At 45.0% G+C, this 24,765-nt stretch overlaps 1 protein-coding gene across 1 annotated transcript in view; it reads left to right on the forward strand.

Moving 5' to 3' along the window:
• LOC119963198 (reelin domain-containing protein 1-like) overlaps nucleotides 1–21,245 on the forward strand; it is a 65,805-nt gene extending 44,560 nt beyond the window's left edge. Inside the window, exons 4-7 of the mRNA XM_038791941.1 lie at nucleotides 1,089–1,258; nucleotides 7,222–7,549; nucleotides 17,321–17,390; nucleotides 18,815–21,245. Coding sequence (XP_038647869.1) covers nucleotides 1,089–1,258; nucleotides 7,222–7,549; nucleotides 17,321–17,390; nucleotides 18,815–19,465 — 1,219 coding nt within the window. The 3' untranslated portion in view covers nucleotides 19,466–21,245. The remainder of the gene's footprint in view (nucleotides 1–1,088; nucleotides 1,259–7,221; nucleotides 7,550–17,320; nucleotides 17,391–18,814) is intronic.
• The last annotated feature ends 3,520 nt before the right edge of the window (nucleotides 21,246–24,765 follow it).

The raw sequence follows: 24,765 nt of genomic DNA on the forward strand, positions 1-24,765 counted from the left end.
CCTCAGAAAAGGAAACCAAAAGTGCACACAATATTCCAGGTGTAGCCTCACCAAGGCCCTGTATAATTGTAACTACACATCCCTGCTCCTGTACTCGAAAGCTCTTGCAATGAAAGCCAACATACCATTAGCCTTCTTTACTGCCTGCTGCACCTGCATGCTTACCTTCAGCAAATGGTGCAGTAGTAGAGGCGGGTACAATTTTGTCTTTTAAAAAACATTTTGACAGTTATAATAAAAATAATCTTTTATTGCCACAAGTATGAAGTTACTGGGTTATGGGCCAAATGCTTGCAATTGGGACTAGCTCAGTGGTAAAAACTGGGCGGCATGGACAAGTTGGGCCGAAGGGCCTGTTTTCATGCTTTAAACCTCTATGACTCTAAGAGGTCACAGATATAGGTTGATTTAAAACTGAGATGAGGAGGCACTACTTCTCGCAGAGGGTGGTGAATTTGTGGAAGTCCAAATTATTGAATGGTTTCAAGAGGGAGATAGATATATAGATTTTTTAAAACGGGTTAAAGGAATATGGAGAACAGGTAGGGAGGTGGCTTTGAGACCAGGAAGAGATCAGCCATGATCTGATTGACTGGCAGAGCAGGCTCGAAGGGCTGAATTACCTACTTCTGCTCCTAATTCCTATGTTCATATGTTCCTGTGTCAGAAGACAAAGTCTGATTCCTGATGGGACAATGGTTTAAAATATAGGGTCACTCCAGTGGTGTAGAAATATGTAACGCTTTGGGCCATGTAATATGGGCTAATATGTCCTGGCCCTATGGAAAATTGTTGGAGGCAGGCAGCCAATTCAGGTAATTAAGGCCCCACTGAGAGGCCATTCTGTGACAATGCCAAGGCAGCTTCCAAGTTCCCAACCTGGAATTTTGGCTGACATCAGGATTGGGACTCATTCGGGGAATTTCAGTCCATATGTTTCAGCATATCCCACTTCAGATTCCGGTACACAGCCAATGTTCCAGTTACCTTGCTGAGATATTTTCCCTCTGGATCAGTGAGTGTTTAAAACGACAACATCCCCTGAGATCCCATTCTAATCAATGACTTTTGTTCTGTGTAACCTGCAGTGTTTCAGCTGTCCAGTCATACTTTGTTTACTGGGCCAGAGTTGAGTCTGGCCCCATTTCTGAGCAGAAGCAGAATGATTCTATATTGACGCAGAGTGAGGAATTAAAGGAAACACTCCCGGCATCTGTATACAACAGTACCACAGGAAGAACTATTCCCTTTACTGAAGGTACAGCACATTTTACTTCACTATTATAAAGTGGGTATTATTGATTTCAAGTTATTACAGCATTGAACTGCTGGTGTCATTCAACAAGCAATATTAAAACATTTCATGACAAATTCCTCCATTAGTGACAATAATCTGGACCTGAAATAACTTTTCTTTAACAATACACAAGGAAATGCTTGTATTTCCTCTGTAATTAGTAATGAAACATGGATTCTTTGAAACATGGAATCTTGGATTATATATTTTACTTGCCAGTGCATTTTTACTGAAGAGGAAAACACAACTTTCCCCCATTTTCGGTAAGAGGAATTTTACGAGGTCCCGGGTTCGATCCCAGCCCTGGATTACTGTGTGGAGTTTGAACATTCTCACTGTAGCTGCGTGGGTCTCACCTCCACAACCCAAAGATGCGCAGGGTAGGTGGATTGACCCCGCTAAATTTGCCCTTAAAAAAAAGAGCAATTTCACTTGCTTATGTTCTATTTAACTAAACTGAAATCAAAGTGTTAAGGAATAACACCATAAGGAATAAGAAGTCTTCCTGCCCCCAGTATCAAAAACCCTCCCGAAGCAGTTCTGAGACGTGTCAGATATGATTGATTGAGGTTCACCCTTGCATTCTAACATTTGTGATGAATGTATGAAATTGTTATATATTATATTTTATATTTGTGGCAGTAATGTCATCAAAAACCCGATTTAAAAAACACACAGGCAGCCTATCTGCTAAAACTGTAATTAAGGAGTTGTAAAAAGCAAAGTAACCATGGTTTCTAACCATTTACTTGTTTACAAGATGATGAATGGAACATTGTTTTGATTGCAGGAGATTCCCTGGAATGTAGCTAATTTGTGAAGGAGTGGTGTTTAGTCCTAGTTAAGCAGGTCATGGGACAACTTAGTAGAATACAGATGATGTAATTAATGGAAGGAACTTGGCATTTGTAATGTTGCAGACACCGAAAGATTTTAAGTTGAAAAACAGCTTGCCATAGGATTTGAGTCTGATAAGGCAGACAAAGTTTCAGGTTGTTCCTGAAAAGGACTCTCTCTCTCCAAGGGTCTGCACAGATAAGCAAGAAACCCTGATAGTTAACTTTATTTATAAGTGGCATTTGAACTGTATTGGATTGCTTAATTGGAATATAATGGCAGGTCTAAATAGTAAGACAAAGTTTTTCCATTTATTTAAAATCTATTTAATGTTAATTGTAAAGCTATTTCTTTGATATCAATATGGTTGCTTCTGTGTTTAATTTAGAACATAGAACATAGAACAGTACAGCACAGAACAGGCCCTTCGGCCCTCGATGTTGTGCCGAGCAATGATCACCCTACTCAAACCCACGTATCCACCCTATACCCGTAACCCAACAACTCCCCCCCCCCCCCTTAACCTTACTATTAGGACACCACGGGCAATTTAGCATGGCTAATCCACCTTTAAAGTTTGTTTTAACATAACAGATAGCCATTGGTCAGAGTCATCACTCCTGGGGTGAAGTATTCTTTCTTCACCATTCGACAAATTGAAATTTGTTTGAGGTTTCTCGTCTGATATCCTATCAAAAGTTGGGATCTGGTCCAATATCCTAACACATTGGATATAAACTTACAGCAGTTGATTGACAACTGTTCACAGAGAATTTAAGTGAAACATCGTAGAAAGCTGTCAGGCCATTTGACCTTCGTTTATTTAGTTCAACTGGATAACTTCCAATTCATCAAGCTCTGGTCTGAATCTTTTCAATAGCACAATTCCACACTGTATTTTTGGTCTGTGAATATTGTTGTGTGCACAGGCATGAATAATATAGCCTCAAAATGTACTCCTGCATCAGACTCCAGTGCAGACATCATTCCCTGTCAAAATCATGTAATCCTTATGATGCACTTGATGTTACAACAAAGGCATCACGTTTTGAGCTCAGGGAACTCCATTAATAACACAAAACCATGTATTGCAAACAAAATATCAAAATTGAATGTATAATCAGAGGCTGGGAATTCTGCAGCAAGTAACTCACCTCCTGACTCCCCAAAGCCTGTCCCCATTCACAAGGCACAAATTGGGAGTGTAATGGAATACTCTCCACTTGCCTGGATGAGTGCAACTCCAGCAACACTCAATACCATCAGGACAAAGCAGCCCGCTTGATTGGCACCCCTTCCACAAACATTTACTCCTTCCACCACCGACAAACAGCGCTTCAAGAAGGCAGCTCACCACTACCACCTTCTCAAGAGCAACTAGGGATGGGCAATAAATGCTGGTCTAACCAGTGACACCCATATCCCGTAAACAAACAAAAAAAAATAATGAAATAGGATTATGGTTGGAATAGCTTGACTCAGGAAACAGGATATAAGCCTTTTGTTAGCCGTAAGATTTATTATATTTTAATATCTATTTAATATTGTCTTAAAAGAAGATTATTCGATCTTTTCAGCTCTTTTTAACTTCCATTGCTGTAGACACCAGTCAGAACTTGTTCCTTACTTTGAGCCTCTGACAATGGCATTCATAGCTAGCTACTGGGAGGTGTGTGGCATTGGGTCAAGGATAGTTATTTTGCATTCTTTGTAGTGGGTAGTCCCGGACCTTTGCTCAAGGTTTCCCCCTGTGAGAAAAGCTGAGAACAGAAATTCATCAGCGTTGGTGGTAGGCTGTCACATTTCTCCTACGCTGTGCCTCATTTACCATATAAATACCATTGTGGATGACTCAAAGATAAATCTTTGTGTGCTGTGATATTGAGCCTCACAGAGCTGGAATATCCAAGGTTTTATTTGCATCCTGTACATGGTCAGCTGACCTGAACTTTTCACTTTTCGTCAGGGTTCCGTGATCCTTTGCTGAGAAATGGAGTTTTGGTGAGTGCAGGATTAGTCATTACTATAACGGCTCCTGTAGTCAAATAGCATGCTGCTTAACGTCTAGATTCTCAAAAGCAAAAGCTAACCAGTGAAAGTCATTGCCTTTAGGAAAGGTGTGAAGGAGCTCCTGCTGGTCCTGACATACCCTGCATTGTTGGACGCGTCACTCGATCTACGTGTCCAAACCCAATGACCACACGTAACCACGGGCAAGCATCCCATTTTTGACATGTTGGGATGCCCATTGTGGAGGGCAGCCAGGATATGGCATTGCCTATTGTGTGGAATGATCATGCGCATGCCCCAAAGGAGGACAGAGTCTTCAATGCTGAACTCAGTGATCTTCATAGTAAAAGCCTTTAGTTCACTGGGAAGGGCGCGATGCACGTCCCCATACAAGACGATGTGGAGAACCTTGGACAGCAGAGAGTTGGTCTGGGTCCAGCACGTATCTCGGCTACCATGATTGGCAAGGTATCCATGAAATGTATGGTAGCGTGGATCTCGTCGGCCCTGGGAACGTCAGCGGCCTTGTTGGGAACAGGAGCCTAGTCAAGGTGTCTGCTTATGCAATTGGCATTCCAGGGCTGTGTTCCACCACGTACCCAGACGCTGGTAGTATAAAGGCCCATCACTGATTCCTGGCCGAAGCAATGGGAGGAATGGTCCTGTCCTTGAACAACCCCCGCAACGACTTGTGATTGGTCGGCAGTGGAACCAACGCCCGTAGATGTACTGATGGAACGTTTTGATGACAAAGACCATGGCCAAGCCCTCCTTCTCTATTTGGGCATAGTATTGCGCTGAGCTGCGGCAAGCGTCCTTGAGACAAAAGCGATTGGGCACTCCTTGCTGTCGTTCATCCCATGGGATAATACTGCCCCGATGCCGTGTGGCGAGTCCACAGGTGACCAAGAGCGGCTTTACAGGGTGAAAGTAAGTGCGCAGCTGAGAAGAAATGAGCTGCCTCTTTACCTCAGTGAACGCAGATTCCTGTGACTGACCCCCCTACCCACACCTGGCCCTTCCTGAGGAGACTGTGCAGTGGGGGGCAACATTGTTGCCAGGTCCGGGATTAATTTTCCACAATAATTGACAAGCCCCAGGAATGAACGGAGTTCCGTCGCTCCCTCCGGCACGGGGGCCTGCCGGATGGCTCGTCCCTTATCTTCGACCTGGTTAAAGCCCTGCTGGTCCACGAGGTAGCCCAGATAGGTCACCACACGGGTGTGAAAAATGCAGTTCTCCTTATGGAAGCGAATATCAGAGTCCGCAAAGTGTGGAGTACCTTGTCCAGGTTATTTAGGTCCTGGTCAGACGTTCTGTTGATCAATATATCATCCAGATTAACCGCTACGCACGACAGGCCCCGCAAGATATTTTCCATCACATGCTGAAAAATGGCGCAGACTGACGACACTCCGAAAGGCAACCTGGTGTATTCATACAGTTCCCAATGTGCATTCACCATCACATGTTTTCAAGACTCCGTGTCTAGCACCAACTGGAGGTCCGCATGGCTCATGTCGAGCTTGGTGAACGAGTGACCTTCACTCAGCTTGGCATAAAAGTCGGCGATCTGTGAAACACTGTTCACGGTGATCTCATAGTCACCAAAAAGGCCTACGGTGCCGTTGTGTTTAACGACAGGGATGACTGGCGCTGCCCCACCAAAAATGTTACCAGGTGGATGATCCCAAAGTCTTCTAGGCAATCGATCTTCGCTTCCACTTTAGGCAGCAGCACTTAAGGAACTGGGCAAGCACGGAAATACTGTGACTGTGCTTCAGGGTCCATGTGGATCTTCGCTGTGACCCCAGGGATGGTGCCTAGCCCGGTTTTGAAAACAGTCGGTACTTTGCCAACACTGTGTGGAAGCCACCCGAGTTTATCCGGAACACCTGCAGTCAAGGTGGAGGCACTGCAACCAATCGTGGCCGAGCAAACTGGGGCCATTGCCTCATACTATGACAAGGGGTAGGCAGGTGGACTGTTGCCCGTAGGCATGGTGGTTCTCGCTATCGCCAGCGGCTCCCCAGTCTACATGGTCAATGGAGCCTCGGTGTCCTGTAACGACAAGAGCTGTACTCCTGCCTGGAATTTCTCAAAAGTGTTCCAATCGACAACTGAGACAGCGGCACCAGTGTCCAACTCTATCAATAATGCGTTACTGACACCACAGACCAATCTGACTCGCAACATCTCAGAGAGGGCGGCGCCATATTGGCAGAAGTCCACCTGTTTCCGAAGGGGCACTACTAATTTCATGATGGACACCCCAGGGATCCATTCAGCCATTGAAATGATAGCGCTGGACTATGATGAACGGTTTAGGGTTGAAGAGCTGAACCACAAGAACGAACAGGTTCACAAATGACTTTGAGTCCAGGTCGACGGGATATGTAAAGTTATTTATCACACTAAAGGTGGGGGGGGGGGGGGGCAACAAGCTGTTAAAAGGATCATGGTCTGGCATTCATCCCCAACAATCATACTGCGACTGATCTTCAGTACCTGTATCAAACACTTCTAGTTTCCCAAAATGCGGCATTTCTGCGGCAGGCGAAACGTCCAGAGTTCTTTGGAGAGGGGGCCAAGCATTGCGAAAAGGCATTGTCTGCATCTCCACTTCATTCTCATTGCCAGTATTGAGTTCAAGGAAACGATGAAACAGGAGCATAAGGAAACAAAAGGTTTAATGATGTCTAAGGAAGACTTTATGTACAATGGTCCCAGAAGGGACTACGTGCGCCCAGCCCATACTCAGGTCAGGGTTTTTATCTCCTGATTTGCTGCTCTGTTGATAAGGAAGCTCCACTCCTCAGTGGGAAAGCGTGTACTCCACAAGACTCGTGGGGAGTCCAATCTGCTCAGCCGTGGGTCTCTTGCAGGTTACAGCATTCACTAAATAAGTACATTTCTAATTTTTGTTTAACAGCATAATACTTTCATTAATACCAATACATTGGCCACAAATCTATTCTTGCCTTCCATGTGCACTGCATAATAATTTGGAATTTGATCGATGTGACTTTGACCGATTGAGTGTTAATGAAATTGCCATTTCAATTTTGTTAATACAGTGTCCACATTACCATCTTGGAAGTTAGCAGACGACATAAACCCTCAAGCAATTCCTCAGGTGAAATGGGAATATTCACAAACTCCACTCTTCACCACAGAAGGTTACCTGAGGCCAGAGGTTGTTCATGTGGAAAGCTATTTGCCTGAACTGTTCGGATATCCTCAGGGTCACAGCCCTGCAACCCAGCAGTCAAGTTTGGACCTGAATCAGAATGCTGCACATCTACAGCCATCCCTGAATTCCATGAACAGAGAAACGCTGACTGATATCCAGACAACGGAGAGCAGTTTTCTGCTGGAAACCAGAGAGTTTGGGAACACGCAAAGGTAGATTTAGTCCTGTCTTAATATTCTTTTCAAAGTGCGAAAATATCTACACCACAAATGTTAGAACGACCTCAGCACGGCAGCACAGTGGTAAGCACTGCTGCCTTCGAGACGGGATCGACACCCATTTGGAAGCAAATGGACGTATTAGCGTTAGGCAGCATGGTTTTGTGAAGGGGAGGTCGTGTCTCACTAACTTGATAGAGTTTTTCGGAGAGGTCCCAAAGATGATTGATGCAGGTAGGGCAGTGGATGTTGTCTATATGGACTTCAGTAAGGCCTTTGACGAGGTCCCTCATGGCAGACTTGTACAAAAGGTGCAGTCACATGGGATCAGGGGTGAGCTGGCAAGGTGGATACAGAACTGGCCAAGTCATAGAAGGCAGAGAGTAGCAATGGAAGGGTGCTTTTCTCATTGGAGGGCTGTGACTAGTGGTGTTCTGCAAGGATCAGTGCTGGGACCTTTGCTGTTCGTAGTATATATAAATGATTTGGAGGAAAATGTAACTGGTCTGATTAGTAAGTTTGCAGACGACACAAAGGTTGGTGGAATTGCGGATAGCGATGAGGACTGTCAGAGGGTACAGCAGGATTTTGATCATTTGCAGACTTGGGCGGAGAGATGGCAGATGGAGTTTAATCGGAAAAATGGGAGGTAATGCATTTTGGAAGATCTAATGCAGGTAGGGAATATACAGTGAATGGTAGAACCCTCAACAGTATTGACAGTCAGAGAGAGCTTGGTGTACAGGTCCACAGGTCACTGAAAGGGGCAACACAGGTGGAGAACGTAGTCAAGAAGGCATACGGCATGCTTGCCTTCATTGGCCGGGGCATTGAGTATAAAAATTGGCAAGTACTTTTGCAACTGTGTAGAACCTTAGTTAGGCCACACTTGTGGAGTATAGTGTTCAATTCTGGTCGCCACACTACCAGAAGGATGTGGTGACTTTAGAGAGGGTGCAGAAGAGATTTACCAGGATGTTGCCTGGTATGGAAGGCATTAGCTATGAAGAGAGGTTGAATAAACTCGGTTTGTTCTCCCTGGGACGACGGAGGTTGAGGGGCGACCTGATACAGGTCTACAAAGTTATGAGGGGCATAGACAGAGTGGATAGTCAGAGGTTTTTTCCCAGGGTAGCGGGGTCAATTATTCGGGGGCATAGGTTTAAGGTGTGGAAGGTTTAGAGGAGATGTATGAGGCAAGTTTTTTTACACAGAGGGTAGTGGGTGCCTGGAACTCGTTGCTGGAGGAGGTGGTGGAAGCAGGGACGATAGTGACATTTAAGGGGCATCTTGACAAATGAATAGGATGGGAATAGAGGGATACGGACACCGGAAGCGTAGAAGATTTTAGTTTAGGCGGGCAGCATGGTCGGCACAGGTTTGGAGGGCCGAAGGGCCTCTTCCTGTGCTGTACTTTTCTTTGTTCTTTGTTCTCACAGCGGCAGGGACCCAGGTTCGATTTCAGCCTTGGGTGACTGTGTGGAGTTTGCACTTTCTCCCCGTGCCTGCATGGGTTTCTGCCGGGTGATCCGGTTTCTTCCCAGGTTAGTAGCATTGGCCATGATCAATGGCAGGATTATGGGGATAGGGAGAGGGAGTGGGCCGAGGTAGGGTGCTCCTTTGGAGGATCGGTGCAGATGTGAAGGGCTGAATGGCCTCTTTTTGTTCTGTTGGGATTCTATGGATTTTTCTATGGAAATGAACCGAATTATCTGATAATTGTTTTAAATTATATATAAGAGTTGTACAATATTCATGGCTGCATTTTCCCTCTGGAGCATCTGATACTCCACAATTGTCCGTGAGAACAAATGGAGATATCTGGTTGTCAATTCACAGTGGCTTACTACCTCCAGCAAGAGGGGCTGGTTTAGCTCACAAGGCTAAATCGCTGGCTTATAAAGCAGACCAAGCAGGCCAGCAGCACGGTTCGATTCCCGTACCAGCCTCCCCGGACAGGCGCCGGAATGTGGCGACTAGGGGCTTTTCACAGTAACTTCATTGTAGCCTACTCGTGACAATAAGCGATTTTCATTTCATTTCATTCAAGAGGGTTCTGGCTTTGCTCCAGTCAAGTGCAGCCAAGCCCCAGAAGTGAAGGTCTGGCTTGCTTCTTTAAATTAGTGGGTAAAAGGCTATCCTCACTTCTCTGCTGGGAATGGATTCTAGGCAGGGTCATTCCTTTGACTGTATCACTTCCCTCTAAGTCTTCTTGACTGACTCTCATAATGTGCGTTAATAAATGTTCCTTAACCCAACCTCGATTCAGTCAGATAACCATAGTATCTAATTTCATTTTTTAAAAAGTATTGTTATTAAGGTTTTGCAGAATCTTTCATAATAAAACAGTAGTAACCATAATAACAAAACAAACTAGAGGGAACATTGACATAGTGCAAAAAGAGAACATAAAATGACAATTAAATAGACATCACCCCACGTGACCATCGCAATGCCCGCCCCCCCACGGATTGCTGCTGCTGCTGACATTTTAAGTCGACGAACGGCTGTCACCGCCGAGAGAACCTTAGCGTAGACCCTCTTAAGGCAAACTTTATTTTCTCGAAGCTGAGAAACCCAGCCATGTCGGTAACCCAAGTCTCTACACTCGGGGGCTTCGAGTCCCTCCACATTAATAAAATCCATTTCCGGGCTACTGGGGAGGCAAAGGCCAAGACGTCAGCCTCTTTCGCCCCCTGAACTCCCGGGTCTTCTGACACTCCAAAGATCGCTATCTCTGGACTCGGCACCACCTGTGTGTTAAGCACCTTGGACATTGCCCTCGCGAACACTTGCCAGAACACTCTAAGCTCCGGGCACGCCCAAAACATGTGGACATGGTTTGCAGGACTGCCCTTGCACCTCATACAACTGTCTTCTACCCCAAAAAACGTGCTCATTCTCGCTGCCATCATGTGTGCCCGATGGACCACCTTAAATTGAATTAGACTGAGCCTGGCACATGATGAGGAGGAATTAACCCTGCCCAGGACCTCTGCCCACAGACCCGCTTCCAACTCCTCACCTAGCTCCTCCTCCCACTTGCCCTTGAGCTCCTCCACCGGGGTTTCCTCTGCCTCCTTTAGTTCCTGGTAGATATCCGACACCCTCCCCTCCCCCACCCAGGTGCCGGAGACCACCCTGTCCTGTATCCTCAGTGGCGGCAGCGTCAGAAAGGCTACTACCTGATTTTCAGGAAGGCTCGTACTTGCAGATATTTAAAGGCGTTTCCTGGCGGCAGATTAAATTTGTCCTTCAGTGCCTTCAAACTGGGAAAGCTTCCGTCTATGACCAGATCTCCCATCCTTCTGATGCCTGCCATCTGCCAGCTCTGGAACCCACCATCCATCCTACCCGGGACAAACCTGTGGTTGTTGCATATCGGGGTCCAGACCGACGCTCCCTCCACCCTCTTGTACCTCTTCCACTGTCCCCAGATCCGCAGTGTCGCCACCACCACCGGACTTGTGGAGTAATGGGTCGGCGAGAACGGCAAAGGAGCCGTTATCAAAGCTCCCAGACTAGTACCTTTACATGACGCCGCCTCCAGCTCCTCCCACGCTGCCCCCTTCCCCATCACCCACTTCCTAATCATAGCTATATTGGCCGCCCAGTAGTAGTTGCGAAAGTGTGGCAGCGCCAACCCACCCCCCCCCCCCACCCGCCTCCCCCCCCCCCCCAACTGCGCTCCAACAGCGATCTCCTTACTCGCGGGCTCTTATTCGCCCACACAAAGCCCGTAATGATCCCACTCACCCGCTTAAAAAAGGCCTTTGGGATGGAAATGGGGAGGCACTGAAAAACAAACAAAAATCTGGGGAGGCAGATCCTGATCCCTGATGACTTGAGTGTTGACGCACAATTGGATTTGAGTTTTGGCAATTTGCATCTCTCTGTATTAAAATGGGTTTCTCGTTGGCACTGTTATCTGTGGAATTCCATTCTGTGACCAAGACGTCTGCAGGGCCATTGTGCATCAGTTTCTGCAGATATTTGGACAATAGCAGCTCTTCGTCTACAGGAAAGATCTGTTGCATTTCAATACCGCTCAATGGAATTTCCCAAAAGGCTGTTTGATTTTATTTTTTATAGAACATAAGAACCAGGAGCAGGAGTAGGCCATCTGGCCCCTCGAGCCTGCTCCGCCATTCAATGAGATCATGGCTGATCTTTTCTGGACTCAGCTCCACTTTCCGGCCCGAACACCATAACCCTTAATCCCTTTATTCTTCAAAAAAACTATCTATCTTTATCTTAAAAACATTTAATGAAGGAGCCTCAACTGCTTCACTGGGCAAGGAATTCCATAGATTCACAACCCTTTGGGTGAGGATGTTCCTCCTAAACACAGTCCTAAATCTACTTCCCCTTATTTTGAGGCTATGCCCCCTAGTTCTGCTTTCACCTGCCAGTGGAAACAACCTGCCCACATCTATCCTATCTATTCCCTTCATAATTTTATATGTTTCTATAAGATCCCCCTCATCCTTCTGAATTCCAACGAGTACAGTCCCAGTCTACTCAACCTCTCATAGATAGAACATAGAACAGTACAGCACAGAACAGGCCCTTCGGCCCTCAACGTTGTGCCAAGCAATGATCACCCTACTCAAACCCACGTATCCACCCTATACCTGTAACCCAACAACACTCCCTTTTAACCTTACTTATTAGGACACTACGGGCAATTTAGCATGGCCAATCCACCTAACCCGCACATCTTTGGACTGTGGGAGGAAACCGGAGCACCCGGAGGAAACCCACGCACACACGGGGAGGACGTGCAGACTCCGCACAGACAGTGACCCAGCCGGGAACCGAACCTGGGACACTGGAGCTGTGAAGCATTTATGCTAACCACCATGCTACCGTGCTGCCCCCTCTCCTCGTAATCCAACCCCTTCAACTCTGGGATTAACCTAGTGAATCTCCTCTGCACACCCTCCAGCGCCAGTACGTCCTTTCTCAGGTAAGGAGACCAAAACTGAACACAATACTCCAGGTGTGGCCTCACTAACACCTTATACAATTTCAGCATAACCTCCCTAGTCTTAAACTCCATCCCTCTAGCAATGAAGGACAAAATTCCATTTGCCTTCTTAATCACCTGTTGCACCTGTAAACCAACTTTCTGTGACTCATGCACGAGCACACCCAGGTCTCGCTGCACAGCAGCATGTTTTAATATTTTATCATTTAAATAATAATTCCTTTTGCTGTTATTCCTACCAAAATGGATAACCTCACGTTTGTCAACATTGTATTCCATCTGCCAGACCCTAGCCCATTCACTTAACCTGTCCAAATCCCTCTGCAGACTTCCGGTATCCTCTGCACTTTTGCTTTACCACTCATCTTAGTGTCGTCTGCAAAGTTGGACACATTGCCCTTGGTCTCCAACTCCAAATCATCTATGTAAATTGTGAACAAATGTGGGCCCAACACTGATCCCTGAGGGACTCCACTAGCTACTGATTGCCAACCAGAGAAACACCCATTAATTCCCACTCTTTACTTTCTATTAATTAACCAATCCTCTATCCATGCTACTACTTTACCCTTAATTCCATACACCTTTATCTTATGCAGCAACCTTTTGTGTGGCACCTTGTCAAAGGCTTTCTGGAAATCCAGACATACCACATCAATTGGCTCCCTGTTATCTACCGCTCTGGTAATGTCCTCAAAAAATTCCACTAAATTAGTTAGGCACGACCTGTTCTTTATGAACCCATGCTGCGTCTGCCCAATGGCACAATTTCCATCCAGATGCCTTGCTATTTCTTCTTTGATGATAGATTCCAGCATCTTCCCTACTACCGAAGTTAAGCTCACTGACCTATAATTACCCGCTTTCTGCCTACCTCCTTTTTTAAACAGTGGTGTCACGTTTGCTAATTTTCAATCCGCCAGGACCACCCCAGAGTCTAGTGAATTTTGGTAAATTATCACTAGTGCATTTGCAATTTCCCTAGCCATCTCTTTTAGCACTCTGGGATGCATTCCATCAGGGCCAGGAGACTTGTCTACCTTTAGCCCCATTAGCTTGCCCATCACTACCTCCTTAGTGATAACAATCCTCTCAACGTCCTCACCTTTCATAACCTCATTTCTATCAGTCACTGGCATGTTATTTGTGTCTTCCACTGTGAAGACTGACCCAAAAAACCTGTTCAGTTCCTCAGCCATTTCCTCATCTCCCCTTATTAAATCTCCCTTCTCATCCTCTAAAGGACCAATATTTACCTTAGCCACTCTTTTTTGTTTTTTATATTTGTAGAAACTTTTACTATCGGTTTTTATATTCTGAGCAAGTTTACTCTCATAATCTATTTTACTCTTCTTTATAGCTTTTTTAGTAGCTTTCTGTTGCCCCTTAAAGATTTCCCAGTCCATAAGTCGCCCACTAATCTTTGCCAATTTGTATGCTTTTTCCTTCAATTTGATACTCTCCCTTATTTCCTTAGATATCTACGGTCGATTTTCCCTCTTTCTACCGTCCTTCCTTTTTGTTGGTATAAACCTTTGCTGAGCACTGTGAAAAATCGCTTGGAAGGTTCTCCACTGCTCCTCAACTGTTTCATCATAGTCTTTGCTCCCAGTCTACCTTGGCTAGTTCTTCCTCATCCCATTGTAATCTCCTTTGTTTAAGCACAAAACACAAGTGTTTGATTTTACCTTCTCACCCTCCATCTGTATTTTAAATTCCACCATATTGTGATCGCTCCTTCCGAGAGGATCCCTAACTATGAGATCATTAATCAATCCTGTCTCATTACACAGGACAAGATCTAGGACCGCTTGTTCCCTTGTAGGTTCCATTACATACTGTCCTAGGAAACTATCACGGATACATTCTATAAACTCCTCCTCAAGGCTGCCTTGACCGACCTGGTTCAACCAATCGACATGTAGATTAAAATCCCCCATGATAACTGCTGTACCATTTCTACATGCATCAGTTATTTCTTTGTTTATTGCCTGCCCCACCAGAATGTTACTATTTGGTGACCTATAGACTACTTCTATCAGTGACTTTTTCGCCTTACTATTCCTGATTTCTACCCAAATGGATTCAACCTTATCCTCCATAGCACCAATGTCATCCCTTACTATTGCCCGGATGTCATCCTTAAATAACAGAGCTACACCACCTCCCTTACCATCCACTCTGTCCTTCCGAAAGATTTGATACCCTCGGATATTTAACTCCCAGTCGTGACCATCCTTTAACCATGTTTCAGTAATGGCCACTAAATCATAGTCATTCATGATGATTTGCGTCATCAACTCATTTACCTTATTTTGGAGCATTCAGGTAAAGTACACTTATGTTGGCTTTTATACCTCTGTTTTGAATCTTAACACCTCGATCAGTAACCTCTCCTAAGTTATATTTCCTCTCAACTTTTCTCCTAAGGTTCCTTGTCGTTGAACCCATATCTTCATGTACCAACCTGCCGCGTCGCTTACCATTTATGTTTTTACTTCCCATTTTATTCCTTTTAGTATTACTGGGCCTATTCACTGAGCTCCCCTCAGTCACTGTACCTTGTACTGTCGCCCTTTTTGATTTTTGACTATGGCTCCTCTGCCTTACACTTTCCTCCTTACTGCCTTTTGTTTCTGTTCCTGCTTTACTACCTTCCGACTTACTGCATTGGTATTCCAGCGTAGTATATTTACAGGTGTACACAAAAAAGAAAGAAAAAACTGAGAAGATATGATACACAAGATAAAAACAACAATGCTATATAGTTAGCAAAATCACGGGATTAACAAGTAAAGAAAAACATGTAGCGGGGGGGTAAACTGGTGAAGTGTATATTCATCGAGATACTGGGGAGAAAACTACAGTACATTGGTACGCCCTTCTCGTGCATTCTTTCATTTTTATACATTTTGTTGGTCCTGTACATAGAGAGAACGCATCAAAAATGTATCTGGGGGGAGGGGGGGCCTGTGTGGCGCCCCTGATGGTGTGGAGGGTGGGGTGGGGTAGGGGGCCCTGGGTGGCGTCCATGAAGGTGTTGCTTGCTTCTCCCAGTTGGACTTTGCTGCTGCTGTCGCGTGTCCGCCTCTGCTTCGGTGTTCATCATTTCTTCTTCCTGTACTTTCTTACTCTCTGTTACTGTTTGCCATGGTTGTTGTCATTTCCTGTGCTCTCCTTCCAGATTTATGTTCCCTTGTCTTCTTCCCCCCCTGTGTTTCCCCTCTATTGTTCTTTGCGTCCCCTCTTTCCTTCTTCCCGACCCCCTCCCCCGCTCTCTTTCCCTGCAGTTCACCTTTCTTTGCTTGAGTTTGCTATCCGCCTGCACTGCTCTTCCCCCCCCCCCGCCACCACTCCCACCCTGGGTCTTTCCCTCCCTCTTGCGCCTTGGCTACTTTCCCCTGGCTCTTGGCTATTTGATTATTCTTCTGCTTGTTCATTGGCCACAAACAGGTCCCGGAACAATTGGGTGAATGGCTCCCACGTTCTGTGGAAGCTGTCGTCTGACCCTCGGATGGCGAATTTTATTTTCTCCATTTGGAGAGATTCTGATGGGCCGGACAGCCAGTCTGCAGCTTTGGGTGATGCTGCTGACCACCAGCCAAGCTGGATTCTATGGCAGGTGATCAGGGAGGCAAAGGCGTCTGAAATCCCGAAGACCGCCAATTTCGGGCATGGCTCCACCCTCATCCCCACCACTTTGGACATAGCCTCGAAGAAGGCTGTCCAGTACCCTGAAAGTCTGGGGCAAGACCAGAACATGTGGGCGTAGTTGGTCGGGCCTCCTTGGCACCGATCACATCTACCCTCCACCTCCGGGTAGAACCTACTCATTCAGGTTCTTGTTAAGTGGGCTCTATGTACCACCTTTAGTTGCGTCAGGTTGAGTCTTGCGCATGTGGAAGTGGAATTGACCCTATGCAGTGCTTCACTCCAGAGTCCCCACCCTATCTCAATCCCCAGGTCATCCTCCCATTTCTTTCTCGTTGCATCCAGTACGGTGTCAGCCATTTCTACCTGTCATTCATACATGTCGCTACAGTTTCCTTTACCTAGGATGTTTGCGTCAAGTAACTCCTCTTCACGTCCACGACTGTTGTGGCCATCGTGACTACGGCCTTGTCTCCTTCCGTATGAAGTTTTTAAGTTGCATGTACCTTTGTTCTTTCCGCCGAGCTAGCTGAAATCTCTCCGTCAGTTTGTTCAGTGTTGTGACCCTGCCATTGGCATATAGGTCCCTGACTGTCAGTGTAGGTTGTTTGATTTTTAATGTCCTGTCCAGACAAACAGGCTAACATCCAACCTTGCAGGTCCATGCATATCGGAAGGGATGTCACTTGACCTCTTAACTCCACGTTGTTTGAAAGAAAATAATCCGTACTCCATTTTGTTTCTGAAAATGTCCATTTTCCGTAAGTCCACGGGTATAACTGCATGGGTGTGACATGTTTTACTTATTTTTTCTGATGGGAAAGGCCCTAAAGAATGAAACTACAACTTTTGCGTTGGTTGCAATGGGAAAATGTGATTTACCTCAAGTCGTTTCAATTAAAATTGCACTTTTTAAGAGTGTAACTATAGCTTTTTGTGAGGACTTAACTGCTTATAAGGCAAGCAACAAGACTCTTAAAGATGGTGTATGCAGTTTTGCGGACCATCCCATTTAATTGAAGAAATCACTTCAAACCAGTTGAAAAAATTAACTTAAGTAAGATATTTAATTATACTTACCACAGCAAAAGTAATCATTGTCTTCTTACAATTTTACATTCTAGTGAAGATATTCTGAATAGTGATTTCTACCAGGCTTTTCAACCTTGCATGAATTGCAGTGATATTGTACAAGTAAGTATTCACTTAATTTTCACACTGGGGTGCTGTGACAATTCTTATGTTTTACAGATTTTTGGCTGAATGGACTAATCCCTGGAGTGCTGGATTGTTTCATTTAGCATCATGAACCTTAAACATGGTAAATTATATGGTATCATGTGGACAAATAGGAATCCACATTTGCAACCAGGAATATCAACAGGAGGTTTTGTTTTTCATTCATTGTTTTTGGGTGGGGGAAGGAAAGTATTAGTATTTTACAATAACTGAAAGTATTAGCAAATTGATCAAAGGATACAGTAGTGAAAGGTTCAAGCAAATTTTGACTTCAATCTGAATTGGATGAAGAGGCTGTTGGGAGGCACAGGAAGTGTCATTGTCACTTCTGTCCCCATACATGGGCCTAGCTGCAGAACCACTGGGAGATGATGTAAAGATGCTGGGTTTCGATCATTCGCTCCTGACTGCAATGGAAAGGGTGGTGACTGCAATGGAAAGGGTGGCACTCAGACACATGACTGAGGGCAAGGGGGGCGGTGGAGAGCTGCAGGCTGAGAGTGTCTTCTGAGCCAGAATGGGGACGAGTCTCTTACAGAGGGACAGAAGAGAGTTGGGGCCTGAATGGGAGGATGGCAGTGCAAAGAAGCTTCAGTTTGCATTCCTAACCTTGCAAAGACTGTCCTTGTCCCAGTCCAGAGAGGGGGAGGGCACGTCAGCCTGGTGTCAATCATGTCCAACCTGTTGTGCATAAGGCACTGTCTGTGCGGAGTCTGCACATCCTCCCCGTGTGTGCATGGGTTTCCTCCGGGTGCTCCGGTTTCCTCCCACAGTCCAAAGATGTGCAAGTTAGGTGGATTGGACATGATAAATTGCCCTTCGTGTCCAAAATTGCCCTTAGTGTTGGGTGGGGTTACTGGGTTATGGGGATAGGGTGGAGGTGTTAATCTTGGGTAGGGTGCTCTTTCCAGGAGCTGGTGCAGACTCGATGGGCCGAATGGCCTCCTTCTGCACTGTAAATTCTATGATCCGATCATAACATCAAGCGGTTCAGTCCAGGGGTTTGTGGCAAAAAACTGGGCTGCAAGAAGGCGCTCTCAGTCTGGAGAGGCCTCTGCAGCCTATAGATGTGGAAAATGCATAGTGTACGGGCATTCCAAGGTCTCATGGGTGGGGAGAGGCAGCGGGGAGGATATCTCTACATTTCTCTGTGCAATCGGCCTCAAGATATGAAAGGGTAAGATCCACATGTACTTTTTGAGTGGCAATAGGTGGCAAAGGAAATAATAAATGTTACAGCATGACAGTGTCAAGTCTGAAGAATCAATGATTGTGCTGAAATCACTGCAAGATTATCTTGCAATAAGCATCATGCCATAAAAAAACAATTTGAGTTTATTGCTGTGGTGTTCAATTCCTATCATGATTGTATTTTAAAGGTCACTTCTACAATGGTTGATTCAGGATCTTCAGCAGTTATTTCATTGTCAACAAAAACTGGGCAAGAATATTCTACCTTCTGGTTTGTCGACTTCACTTCAAGTGAGGTAATGGGCTGGGCACCCACAGATGTACAAGATACCAAAAATCCAGTCGGTAAAATAATTCTGAGCTCCGGGCGAGTTCCAAAGCGAGAGGATATCAATCCAACATTGACTGAAAACCAGCTGACATCACATGGTGCTTCAGCAAACTTCCTTCAGTTGGCAGAAACCTCAGCATCCAGAGCTGATCTGGGTAAAGTGGTTAGAAACATGTCCCTCGGGGTGACACAAGCTATAGAGAAAGAAAACGACTCGGGCCGAGGAGGTAGTCCTGCTAAAGGAACAGATCTGGGTATTCCTCAATTAGGAATCTTGTTGGGTTGCTCCGCTGCGCTTGGCATGGCACTAGCTGTAGGGTTACGCCATCTTCTTTCCCAACATTGTCGAAAACACACAGAAGTGTCCTTTCGGGATCCAGATAGCAGCATCATCAGTGTGGGAGAGAGTGGTGAGTTGGTGCATGTGAGAAAGATACGGGAAAATAGCTTTGTGCTTGTTCAGGCTGAATACAATGTGATCGCTCCATCAGCCACTCCTGGAAAGTAATTGTATATTGAGATGTGTCAGGTTTTTAAAATTTCATTAACCCCCACAGCTTCATTAAAATGCACGCTGTTATATAACATTATGAACTTTGCCGTGAATGAAGAAGAGAAAGTTGGAATCTTTGTGTGTTCAGCCCCCAGCTTGTCCTCCTTCCACATACAGATTGTGAATATTCTGTTTTGACAGGACATATCCATTTTTCAATTCCCTGTGTGCAAGGCTGATAAAAATATCTGTATTCACTTCTCGATGTCACCATTTAGTCCTCACTTTTACCTGTTGGCTCAAAGGGTACATGTATAAATGCAGCTGGATTACAGCAGGGCTTTCTGGATATGGGGAAGGGCGGAAGGGCAGGAGGTGCTGGATGAAGAGATGGATGTGCAATTTTAAGGTGGCAGTCTCACTACTACTGATGCGATAATAAGCTAATTTGGCATCTTCCAGAGAATTCTATTTGTGTTGGTGGCAACTTGCATTGTAGATCCATCATGAGTAGTTACCGATCTGCTGCTTATTGTTGTTAATTAGCACAAGTCAGTAGATATTGATGCTTGTGTCAGATATAAAATGACTGACCCAATCTATTTAATCATGGTTCACTAGGGGTGGTCACCTTAAAGCAGGGGTAAAGGAAAACTAGGTTTTCTATGTTTCGCACAGAGTCAATGAAATTCTGGCAATTTTTACCCGCAGAAAGGATCAAATGAAGGGAAGACATCTCTAACCCATCAAACATGAACTGAACAATTTTCTTCAATGCTTAAAAGTAGTTTTGAGTTTTTGACTTGCTCTAGTTATTCAAAAGATTTTTTAAACACCTGACAAATAGATTTTAAAAAATCATTAGTTACACTCCTTGTTAAGAGCCAACATCAGTGTTGGACCAACAGTATCCATTGACTTGTACTGAGTAACACAAATTAAAACATTAACCTTTTTGCTGTGCAGTACTGGGCAATGACCCATTGAATTTGTGGAATATTCAAATTGATTTCTTATCGCAAGTGGAAAACAGCAGAAATCTATTTTAGGAGAACTCATCGTTGAGTAATTCAATAAAATGCGACAACTAAACAAGTCCTAGCCCTCACTTAGCAGTGTCCAGCTTTAAAGGTAGTAATTATAAATGACCAAGACTGCAGTCAGTTTTATGCTGATGTGAAGCAGTTGGGTATGAATTGACGTAAAGGTAGCTTGTGATGTTAAATAACACATGGAAGTCAAGTAGTAGGACCCTTCCACTTTTGAGATTTTGTTACACAACATGGGTTCACATCAATTTTAGTATAACTCCAGATCAGGACTAGTTCTCTGTCTCATCAAGTGGTATTATGATTTAAAGGTACGACCATTTTACCAATTTTAAAATCATGAACAGGTACATCTCTCATTTGCTGGCAATTTTTCCCCATGATTAGAAAGAAAAATATAACTTTTTTACATAAGATTTGACCTGTTCACCACCTAGTCTGTGGTTATTTTTGCCTTGCATTGTGATGAGAAATGTGGATTTTCAATGTTACAAAATCTTTGCAGCTGATTTTTCCACAGTACAATATGGAAAACGCTTGCCTCCAAAGGTTCCCATTATCATGAGGGAGGAATGTAATTCTGAGCTCACAGAACACCTTGGTTTGCAAAAAAATCTCAAACAAATTCTTATTTTCTGTAATTAGAGTATTAACATTTAACCGTTTGCAATAGCATGTTCGCTTGTAAACAATTCTCTCGAGGAGGCTTTCTAATCTTTGGAAACGGATTAAAATGGATGAATGAAATGCCCAACTTTACTTTATTTTGGATATTTCTATTAATTAGTTTTGTTCTGTTTAAGCCACATTAAATTCTGCATATTGTTAAGAAGCATCATTCAACCCTAGTCTGTCTGTTAATCTTTGCTACAGGAATCAGGGGGTGGGATTCTCTGGCCTCCCAGCCACGTGCTCCTCAGTGGTGGGAGGTGGCCTGGTATTCGCTGGCATTCTCTGCTCCTAGTGGGAATTCCCACTGACGCCACCCCACACTACCAGGAATCCAGCAGGCGGGAATGCACTGCCAGCAGAACTAGAGAATCCCGCCACCAGCGAATGGCAGAGAATTCCAGCCAGGATCTCACAAAATAATTCACTCAAACTTTACAATACATGGAAATGTGTTGGAGAAGTGAGACACATCAATTAGCAAATAGATACTTTGAAGCAGTATTTGGTTCATATAAAAGTTGAAGAATTTCTAGGGATTAGTACGATGGGTACCTGCTGGGGCGGATTCTCCATTCCCAACGCAGATTGCGGGATTCCCGATCCGGCAGAGAATTGAGTGTTGGCTGAAAAACGTCGCGTCGCCCAACAGCAACAAGTTACAAGCCTCGTGCTGACGCAAGGATGCGAATCGGTGGTTTTTCACCATTTTGCATCTGATTAACGGGCTAGAGACCTGAGTCTTCAACCCACTCTACTGTTATGCACCGACCTCCCCCCCCCCCCCCCCCCCCCCCCCCCCCAAGCAGGAAATAGTCCTGGCAAGGTTTGGTGTAAGTATTCCCAAGCATGGACCCCACGTGATTCAAAGGGGTCAGTTCATATGAGGTGTCCCCCAAAAGTCGATTGGAAGGTCCCCTTCCCCACAGCGCAAATCTTGCCCCGCACAATACCCCTCCAACCGACCCCATAAGTCTCCCCACCAGATTCCCATCAGAGACCAAAATTAGGCCCCATCAGAGACCCCTATTAGACACCCTCATCAGAGACTGCCAACACAGATCCCCATCAGAGACCTCATCTGAGACCTTCATCAGAGACTTCCATCAGAATCCCCCAACAGAGACCCCAGCAGCGATCCCCATCAGAGACCCCTGTCAGAATGCTGAAGAGCATTCCTGGCAGCAGTGTGAAAAATCACTGCATTTTCACTTACCCTTCCTTAACAACCGCTGGCTCAGACAAATACGTTTAAAGCAGCAGCTGTTGCAAAGGTCAGAGGCTTCCTCAAAAGCCATGTACACTTCAAAGGGTTTCAAATCCCTTGACGGCCTTTGAAATGTAAATTTTCTCTTCAAGTTCACACAACAATGGATTTCATTAGCCAGTGTTTAGCAATGCTTTGACTCCAGAGATAGGCGCGTGGTGGATTGTTGATCTCTCTTTCCCTTCACGCTTGAATGCATCTCAAGTAACTTGCTTTGATTATTTTTCCAAATATTTTTCTTCGGTTTTTAACATTTTTTACATGAAACAAAACAACACAAAGCAAAAGGAATAACAGCAGAATCCCCACCCCCTCTCTACCATCAACACACATATGACTCAAAGAAAATCCCACACTCATCCTTGCCCCCCTCCCAAACTCGCCCTTAGCAGCTGGCGGTGACCAACGTGTTAAAGTGAAGAATAAACAGACTACATCTCTTCTGGAACGCCTTAATCATCCCCCTGAAGGCGAACTTAACCATCTCAAGATACAAAAACTCTATCAGGTCCCCCAGCCACACTGAGGCACAGAGCCAGCAAGCAATCAGCGAGGTGAAGGCTAAAACACCCGCCTCAACCCCCCTCTTCAGTTCCGACACCCTTTATATGGCCCCCAGGGGGCTGGGCTCCAAGTTCAAGATTGTTAACATGGTGCTGAAAAAAGAACCCCAACATTTCTCCCAACTTCGGACAGTGACAGTAGCGGATGAGGGAGAATAGTGAATCGTGAGGATGACGCTGAGCGACTTCAGCGGGTCATTGATAAGTTGGCCAAATGGGCAGTCACCTGGCAGTAGAACTTCAATTCAGCAAAATGTGAGGTAATGCATTTTGGTAGAAGAAACATGGGGAGACAATATAAGCTCAATGGTACAACTTTGAGCGCAGTGCAGGAGCAGAGGAACCTCAGGGTTCAAGTGTGTAATTCTCTGAAGGTGGCCAGGCAAGTTGAAACAGTTGTTAAGAAGACTTACAGCATCCTTGGGTTTAGAAATAGATGTATAGAGAATAAAAGCAAGAAAGTGATGCTACCACCTCTACAAATCATTGGTCAGACCACATTTGGAGTACCGTGTTCAGTTCTGGGCACCTTATTTAAGGAAGGATGTTAAAGCCCTGGAGAGAGTGCAGGGGAGATTTACAGGCATGTGGAATTTTAGGTACAAGGAAAAATTGGAGAAATTGGAGTTATTCTCCTTGGAACAGAGAAGATTAAAAGGCGACCTTATTGAGGTGTTCAAAATTCTGAACAATTTTGACAGGGTAAAGAAGGATCTTCTGTTTCCACTGGTTGGTAAGTCAGTGACTAAGGGACACAATTTGAAGATGGTCAGCAAGAGAACTCGGAGTGAGATGAGGGGAAACGTCTTTGCTCAGAGTTGTTGGGGTTTGGAATGTGCTGCCTGGGAGAGTGGTGGAGGCGGATTCTATAGGAGGTTTCAAAAGAGAGCTGGATATATATTTCCAAGTGATGAATTTAGAGGGCTACGGAGATAGGGCCGTGGAATGGGACTAGCTTGGTTGCTCTCTTGGGAGCCGGTGAAGACGCGATAGGCCAAATGGCCTCCTTCTGTGCTGTAAATAACAAACAAATAAACAAACAAATATTCTCTGAGGTTCAGAAGCACGAGAGGCGAAACATTGAAACATACAAGATCATGAAGGGGCTTTATTTTGTGGATGCTGAGAGATTGTTTAAGTTTGCTAAGTATAAGGACACATCATTTCGGACTGAGATGAGAATAAATTACTTTAGTCAGAGCATTGTGAACCTTTGGATTTTTCTAGCCCAGAGGGTTGTGTATGCTCCATTGTTAAATACATTTCAGACTGAGATAGGCAGATTTTGGTCTCTCGGGGAATTGAAGGGTGAGTAATCAAGTGGAGTTGAAACCCAATATTAGCCATGGTCATATTCAATGGTGGAACAGGATCAATGGGCCATGTGGACAATGCCTGCTGTTATGCCCTGTGCTCTTGTGACTGGAAGAGATGGATCCATGGATACTGAGGGAAATAAAGGTGAAAATTGCAGATGCACCGGCCAAGAGTTTTCTATTCGAGGTAGATGTATGGATGGTGCCAGAGGACTGGAGGATTGCAAATGGTAAACACACTTGTTCCAAAAAGGGTGCATGTTAAGCGTAAAACCTTTAGCCGGTTGGGAAAGTCTGGAGGAAACTGAAGGACCATGTGGATGATGCAGGAAGGGAATGGGAGTCATTGGACAGCTCATTCCACAGAGCTGGCACAGGCAGCCAGGGCCAAATGACCACCTTTTGTGTTGGAAAACTGTGAACCCTGTGCTATCTGAGTGAATTTGGCTTG

This window comes from Scyliorhinus canicula, chromosome 3 (assembly GCF_902713615.1).
Source record: "Scyliorhinus canicula chromosome 3, sScyCan1.1, whole genome shotgun sequence".
NCBI lineage: Eukaryota > Metazoa > Chordata > Chondrichthyes > Carcharhiniformes > Scyliorhinidae > Scyliorhinus > Scyliorhinus canicula.